Source organism: Bombina bombina, chromosome 5 (genome assembly GCF_027579735.1).
Source record: "Bombina bombina isolate aBomBom1 chromosome 5, aBomBom1.pri, whole genome shotgun sequence".
Lineage (NCBI taxonomy): Eukaryota > Metazoa > Chordata > Amphibia > Anura > Bombinatoridae > Bombina > Bombina bombina.
Genome location: NC_069503.1, coordinates 132,798,201 through 132,806,446, shown reverse-complemented (window position 1 = coordinate 132,806,446; position 8,246 = coordinate 132,798,201). Strand labels below are relative to the sequence as shown.

Here is an 8,246-nt window from a genome sequence, read left to right as displayed (position 1 = left end):
TAATTAGAGCATGTTTTTTTTTTTAAATTGGCTTGCAGCAATAAAAAAAAAAAAACCAGCCAGTGATTTGATGGGTCCACGTTATTGTCATTCTTTGACCGACTCACCAGCCATATGTTTTTCAGGGGTTAAACAAATCGGTAGGATCAGTAAAGCAAAATGTCATACTCTTACAAATTACAGGAAGCAATTTTAGCATTACATCTCCCTTTAAAGAAGCAGAATAAAGGTTACAGCTGTTTAAATATATTTTGAAATTAACAGTGAATGAATATTTGCATATAGTTGATGCTCAGGGATCTATTTGTTCATTGGATGGTCAGGAAAACTCCTTTAACTATACTGATATTAGCTCCAAGCTTCCACAAGTAGAAAGGTAAGGGCAGGAACAGGTTAAAAACATAATACATTTTACAATAACCAGATCTAGTGTTGGAAAAATAATTTAAAAGGTTACAGGTGTGAGAAATCAACAGAAACAACCTTTCAAATACACTTAGGGACACATAAAATAGACACGACAAACACTGTAAATAAATTCAAATAACATTCATTCAAACAAAACACAGCTCTTCTTCCGATGTAAAAAAGAAATCTAAGCACATTTATTGTTTTGGTTACATTAAGCAAACTGGATAAAGAATCAGACTTGTGTTGTAGAACCAGTACCCTCTGTGCCTAATATGTGAAAAAAGAAATAAAGAATTTGAAAGCAGAAAAACTAAAGTAAAAATATAGTTTCTATTTTTTAACTATTTGGATAACAGAAGGCTGCAACATGCTACAATGAACTGCAGAACTTCAGCAGCCAATTTGTTGATATAAATAGTTTTAATCTTGTATTTCTGATAAATATCAGGAAGTGTAATTAGTCTAATAGTTAATGCGTGTAGACAAGAGCCCTGCTTATCTATTAGTCGTTTCCAGCAATGCTCCAGCTTTAATCGTGTCCATAGGTAGCGCCTAGCTGATCAGTTAGTGCATCCATGGGCGGCAGAGAACACAACCACTAATGGCTGCCAGCAAGAGCAGAAGTCCATTGGTTAGAGTACAGCTGAAGACAGCCCTCTAGCAAAAAAAGTTACATTTTTGTCCTGTATTTTAAACTGGTATATTGCGCATTGGTCTCTCTCGCCTTTGCCATGAGGTGGTGCCCGCCGGGTAATCTTAAGCTGAAACAAAGCACAATCAAATGTAAAGTTAAAAGCCATTCAGCACGCAAAAAAACCACAACAAACTTACGTACATACAAAACCTTTAGTTTTGCAACAAATTTCAATGCTGTCACATTGATCAGCGTAAAAGCACTGTGCAGAGAATGTCAGGGGTCTGAGAGAATAGAGCTGCAGGGAGACTGGGACTCGGGTGCTGCAGAGTATGGCCAAACAGTGAGTTGTCTTTTCCCCACTGATTATATCTGCAGGACAAGATATCTTATTTGCATTTAAAAAGGGACAGTAAAGTCAAAATTAAACTCATGATTCAGATAGAGCATGCCATTTTAAACAACTTTCCAATTTACTTTGTTCTCTTGATATCTTTTATTGAAGAGTAAAAACTAACTAGGTAGGCTCATAAGAGCTTGTGTCTTTAGTACTCTATGGCAGCAGTGTTTTGCAACATTATTTGTAGCAAGGCTTTCAGAGTTCAGCGGGCACAGGCCCAGTCAGCAGGCTTTCAAAGACAAGTAGCTAGTGACACACTTGCAACATTATCCGATTGGTCCATGGGGCACAGGAAGCACAACCAATGAAATAATGTAAAAATGGCCGAGGGGAGATGCGCGCCAGAGCGCTCTGTTCTCTCCAGAGTGCTCTGTTCTAACCAGAGCCTTGGGCGCCGCAACCGCCTAAGGGAACCTAACCATGGGTCCCATCCCAAACTACTGTGCTTTTGCAGGTTCTCAGACACAATGCGGGTAAAAACACGTTGTGGGGGAAGGGACCCATGGTTAGGTTCCCAGAGGCGGTTGCGGCACCCGAGGCTCTGGTTTGAACAGAGCGCTCTGAAACGTATCTGCCCTCTGCCATTTTTGCATTATCCGATTGGTCAGTGTGTCGTAAGGGACAGGAAGCACAACCAATCGGATAATGTTGCAAGTGTGTCGCAGGGACAGGCCAGTCAGCAGGCTGGTAATACATATTAGGCTGTGAAACAGGCTGCACCATTGTGGCGGTTCTGAGTATGGCTGATGGGCAAGTTGGACAGCAGAAGGATGTCAGTGTTTGAGTAAAGCTGCAGGGTAATACATGTGTTTATGCTGACCGACCACACTGATATTTACCTGCCCATGAACATCTTTGCAGAAGCCAGTAGTCAGGCCCTCCGCCTCCAGGATCATGTTGCTCTGATGCTGCAGTGTCCTCCTGACCAGGTCATTTTCCTCATCTTCAGACTCCTCATCAGAGTGGACCAGACACATCAAGTTCCCCTGAAATACACGAGAACAGTTGTGCAGTGTGTTAGTTACAGTCCAAAGAACAAACAGCACAACAAAAGGAAAAAACACAAGCTGTGTATCTGCAAGTGACAACGGGTGACCAAACAACAACAACAGTATGAAAGTGCAACCAAAACAAAATCAAACCTCTCAGTGTAACAACATTAAAAGGGATGTTACATTTTCATATATGCACAGTATATATCCACAATTACTTAAGACCTGTATACAACATAAATTATTTCAATAAAACCTTTAACACAGTCAAAGAAATTTACAAGGTTTTGCAAATCAAAAGCCGCTCAGGGATTTACCCTTAAAGGGACACTCAATCAAAATTAAAACTTTCATTATTCAGATAGAGCATGCCATTTTAAACAACTTTCCAATTTACTTCCATTAACAAAATGTGCACAGTCTTTATATATTTAAACTTTTTCAGTCACCAGCTCCTACTGAGCATGTGCAGGATTAAGTGTGTATGCATTTGTGAATGGCTGATGGCTGTCACATGGTACGTGTATGCATTTGTGATTGGCCGATGGCTGTCACATGGTACAGGGGGAGTGGAAAAAGACATAACTTTTAAAATTGTCAGAAAAAAAAAAAATCTACTCCTCATTTGAAGTTCAGACTAAGTGCTATTGCATTGTCTTGTTATCTTGCATTTGTTGATTATGCAAATCTACTATGTTGGCTGGTCCTTTAAAAAGAAAAAGCTTGTGTTATGTATGTTCCTGGTTTCCCTTGTTGTGTTCAATTAGGGACAGAGGTAAATTAGTTTGTTCTCTGAGCTAGCCAATCACTGTGTAGAATGTTGCCGGGTAATTTTTTTTTTCAACATACTTAAAAAGGACCACTAAATACAGGCGAGTTGAATGATTGAGAAACACACAACAAAAAGACAATGCAATAGCACTTACTCTAAAATTTGAAATGAGCGGTAGAATATTTTCTGGCAAATTTCAAAGTTACTCCAATTTTCCCTCGAACTGTATCATGTGACAGTAATCAGCCAATCACAAAATGCATATACAAAGAACATGCACATTTTGAGAATGAAAGTATTTTGGAAAGTTGTTTTAAAAATCGCATGCTTTATCTGATTCAGGAAACTTTCATTTTTACTTCAGTGACCTTTTAAAGCGCGAGACTCCAGTTTCTTGGTAGGAAGTGTAAAACAATTTTCAGATTTATTTCACAGCAAAAGCAGAGAAAAATAAATAAATAGATAGTGATTACATTTAATGCGTGGGTGAAAATGTAAAGGATTTTACATTTCAGATAAAGCTATAAAGAAATGATGCTAAAAACTTGTATTAAATTACATTCTTATACTTAAAGGGACACTGAACCCAAATTTTTTCTTTTATGATTCAGATAGAGCATGCAATTTTAAGCAACTTTCTAATTTACTCCTATTATCAAATGTTCTTCATTCTCTTGGTATCTTTATTTGAAATGCAAGAATGTAAGTTTAGATGCCCATTTTTGGTGTACAACCTGGCTTGTTCTTGCTGATTGGTGGATAAATTCATCCACAAAAAAAAAAAAAAAAAAAGGTGCTGCCCAGAGTCCTGAACCAAGAAAAGCTTAGATGCATTCTTTTTTCAATAAAGATAGCAAGAGAACGAAGAAAAATTGATATTAGGAGTAAATTAGAAAGTTGCATGCTATCTGAATCACAAAAAAAAAACATTTAAGCAGCTGCAATGATACTATGTACTTGAGATCAATGCCCTGCTGAAAGGGGAGTTTCAAACAAGCTGCAGCTTTAGTGGGCTGAAGCAGTTTCCCTTGCAGTATATCATTGATTTTGTTCTCTTTTCCTTCTTTGGTTTTCTTAAAATAACCAGTGTAGAAGCATGGACACAGCCACCACAATGATTCGTTGTAGGGATGGTTTCTTGATGTATAAGCATGCATCTCACCAGAAGCATGCCCACAATATCATTCTGCCACCAAAACCTCTCATTGTAAGGATGGTGTATTTTGAGACATGGGCATGCATCTCATTACAATCACTCACATAATGATGCAGCCACCAAAACGCTTCATTGTAACAATGGCGTATATCTCATCAGAAGAATGACTATGGCATGATGCAGCCACCTACACATGCTTCATTGTAACAATGGCGTATCTATAGAGACTTGGGCGTGCATCTCATCAGAAGAATGCCTATGAAATGATGCAGCAACCTACACATGCTTCATTGTAACAATGGCGTATCTATAGAGACTTGGGCGTGAATCTCATCAGAAGAATGCCTATGGCATGATGCAGCAACCTACACATGCTTCATTGTAACAATGGCGTATCTATAGAGACTTGGGCGTGAATCTCATCAGAAGAATGCCTATGGCATGATGCAGCAACCTACACATGCTTCATTGTAACAATGGCGTATCTATAGAGACTTGGGCGTGCATCTCATCAGAAGAATGCCTATGGCATGATGCAGCAACCTACATATGCTTCATTGTAACAATGGCGTATCTATAGAGACTTGGGCGTGCATCTCATCAGAAGAATGCCTATGGCATGATGCAGCCACCTACACATGCTTCATTGTAACAATGGCGAATCTATAGAGACATGGGTGTGCATCTCATCAGAAGAATGCCTATGGCATGATGCAGCCACCATAGTATGGTATATCTAGAGACACGAGCGTTCATCTCAGAGGCCCACACACACAGCATGATGCAGCCACCATAGGATGGTATATCTAGAGACACGAGCGTTCATCTCAGAGGCCCACACACACACAGCATGATGCAGACACCATAGGATAGTATATCTAGAGACACGAGCATTCATCTCAGAGGCCCACACACACAGCATGATGCAGCCACCATAGGATGGTATATCTAGAGACACGAGCGTTCATCTCAGAGGCCCACACACACACACACACACAGCATGATGCAGCCACCATAGGATGGTATATGTAGAGACACGAGCATTCATCTCAGATGCCCACACACGCAGCATGATGCAGCCACCATAGGATGGTATATCTAGAGACACGAGCGTTCATCTCAGAGGCCCACACACACAGCATGATGCAGCCACCATAGGATGGTATATGTAGAGACACGAGCATTCATCTCAGAGGCCCACACACACAGCATGATGCAGCCACCATAGGATGGTATATCTAGAGACACGAGCGTTCATCTCAGAGGCCCACACACACAGCATGATGCAGCCACCATAGGATGGTATATCTAGAGACACGAGCGTTCATCTCAGAGGCCCACACACACAGCATGATGCAGACACCATAGGATGGTATATCTAGAGACACAAGCGTCCATCTCAGAGGCCCACACACGCACACAGCATGATGCAGCCACCATAGGATGGTATATCTAGAGACACGAGCGTTCATCTCAGAGGCCCACACACACAGCATGATGCAGCCACCATAGGATGGTATATCTAGAGACACGAGCGTTCATCTCAGAGGCCCACACACACACACAGCATGATGCAGACACCATAGGATGGTATATCTAGAGACACGAGCGTCCATCTCAGAGGCCCACACACACACACAGCATGATGCAGCCACCATAGGATGGTATATCTAGAGACACAAGCGTCCATCTCAGAGGCCCACACACACACACAGCATGATGCAGACACCATAGGATGGTATATCTAGAGACACGAGCGTCCATCTCAGAGGCCCACACACACACACAGCATGATGCAGCCACCATAGGATGGTATATCTAGAGACACGAGCGTTCATCTCAGAGGCCCACACACGCAGCATGATGCAGCCACCATAGGATGGTATATCTAGAGACACGAGCGTTCATCTCAGAGGCCCACACACGCAGCATGATGCAGACACCATAGGATGGTATATCTAGAGACACGAGCGTTCATCTCAGAGGCCCACACACACAGCATGATGCAGCCACCATAGGATGGTATATCTAGAGACACAAGCGTCCATCTCAGAGGCCCACACACGCATACAGCATGATGCAGCCACCATAGAATGGTATATCTAGAGACACGAGCGTTCATCTCAGAGGCCCACACACACAGCATGATGCAGCCACCATAGGATGGTATATCTAGAGACACGAGCGTTCATCTCAGAGGCCCACACACACACCATGATGCAGACACCATAGGATGGTATATCTAGAGACACGAGCGTTCATCTCAGAGGCCCACACACACAGCATGATGCAGCCACCATAGGATGGTATATCTAGAGACACGAGCGTTCATCTCAGAGGCCCACACACACACACACAGCATGATGCAGACACCATAGGATGGTATATCTAGAGACACGAGCGTCCATCTCAGAGGCCCACACACACACACACCATGATGCAGACACCATAGGATGGTATATCTAGAGACACGAGCGTTCATCTCAGAGGCCCACACACACAGCATGATGCAGCCACCATAGGATGGTATATCTAGAGACACGAGCGTTCATCTCAGAGGCCCACACACACAGCATGATGCAGCCACCATAGGATGGTATATCTAGAGACACGAGCGTTCATCTCAAGAGGCCCACACACGCAGCATGATGCAGCCACCATAGGATGGTATATCTAGAGACACGAGCGTTCATCTCAGAGGCCCACACACACAGCATGATGCAGACACCATAGGATGGTATATCTAGAGACACGAGCGTCCATCTCAGAGGCCCACACACACAGCATGATGCAGACACCATAATTGGGAGGGTGTATTGTAAAACCCAGGCATGAATCTCAGACACATGCACATAGCATGACAGCACCACAGTTGGGATGGCGAATCTTAAGACACAGGCATCTTGGATTCATGTGAAAACAAAAACGTTTTCTGTATTGCAACAGGATAACCGTTTCCTGTCAAAGTCAAACTCTCAGATGGTTCCTTCCTGCCATCTCCCCCATACATCCCAGTGTTACACAGAGCTCGACCTAGTTTACTGGTGCAGTTACAGCACTGAATCTTGCAGTCATTAAAGGGACACTGAACCCAATTTTTTTTCTCTCATGATTCATATAGAGCATGTAATTTTAAGCAACTTTCTAATTTACTCCTATTATCATTTTTTCTTCGTTCTCTTGTTATCTTTGTTTGAAAAAGGCATTAAGCTTTTTTTGGTTCAGACCTCTGGACAGCACTTTTTTTTATTGGTGGATGAATTTATCCACCAATCAGCAAGAACAAGGTTGTTCACCAAAAATGGGCCGGCATCTAAACTTACATTCTTGCATTTCAAATAAAGATAACAAGAGAATGAAGAATATTTGATTATAGGAGTAAATTAGAAAGTTGCTTAAAATGTCATGGTCTATCTGAATCACAAAATAATTTGTTTTTGCTCAGTGTCCCTTTAAGGGTGTGATAATTGGGTTATTTAGATGTTTATTTAATAAATATATCTATATTTAAGTCTGTTTCACACAGAGTGGACTTGTTTATATATTTACATAAATACATAGACAAATCTATCAGTTATACAAGCAGTATACCTCATACTGGCTGCATACAGTAGCCCGGCAATAATGCATAAAGTCCAGCACCAGCGGAGCACCCACTCCCAGGCTGAGGAGCACACTAACATCATCCAGTATCAGTACGGGGCATTTCCATGACTCCCCAGCAGATGGAGCCAATGCTGTGCTCACAAATTCATACAGAGGCTTCAAGTCTAATCCTTCCTTCCTGAAACACAACAAGGCAGCTCTGTTTAATTTAACGGTCACACTGATATCAATTACAATACAGTAGCCCACATTATAACCAGTTATATGCAACACTA

The 8,246-nt window shown here is 41.8% G+C and overlaps 1 protein-coding gene across 1 annotated transcript in view; it reads right to left on the bottom strand.

Annotated features, from left to right (window-relative positions):
- Positions 1 to 583: 583 nt before the first annotated feature.
- ELP6 (elongator acetyltransferase complex subunit 6) overlaps positions 584 to 8,246 on the bottom strand; it is a 24,255-nt gene continuing 16,592 nt past the window's right edge. Inside the window, exons 5-7 of the mRNA XM_053712930.1 lie at positions 7,957 to 8,149; positions 2,285 to 2,431; positions 584 to 1,172 (exon numbers count right to left, since the gene is read on the bottom strand). Of these exons, the coding sequence (XP_053568905.1) occupies positions 1,044 to 1,172; positions 2,285 to 2,431; positions 7,957 to 8,149 (469 nt within the window). The 3' untranslated portion in view covers positions 584 to 1,043. The remainder of the gene's footprint in view (positions 1,173 to 2,284; positions 2,432 to 7,956; positions 8,150 to 8,246) is intronic.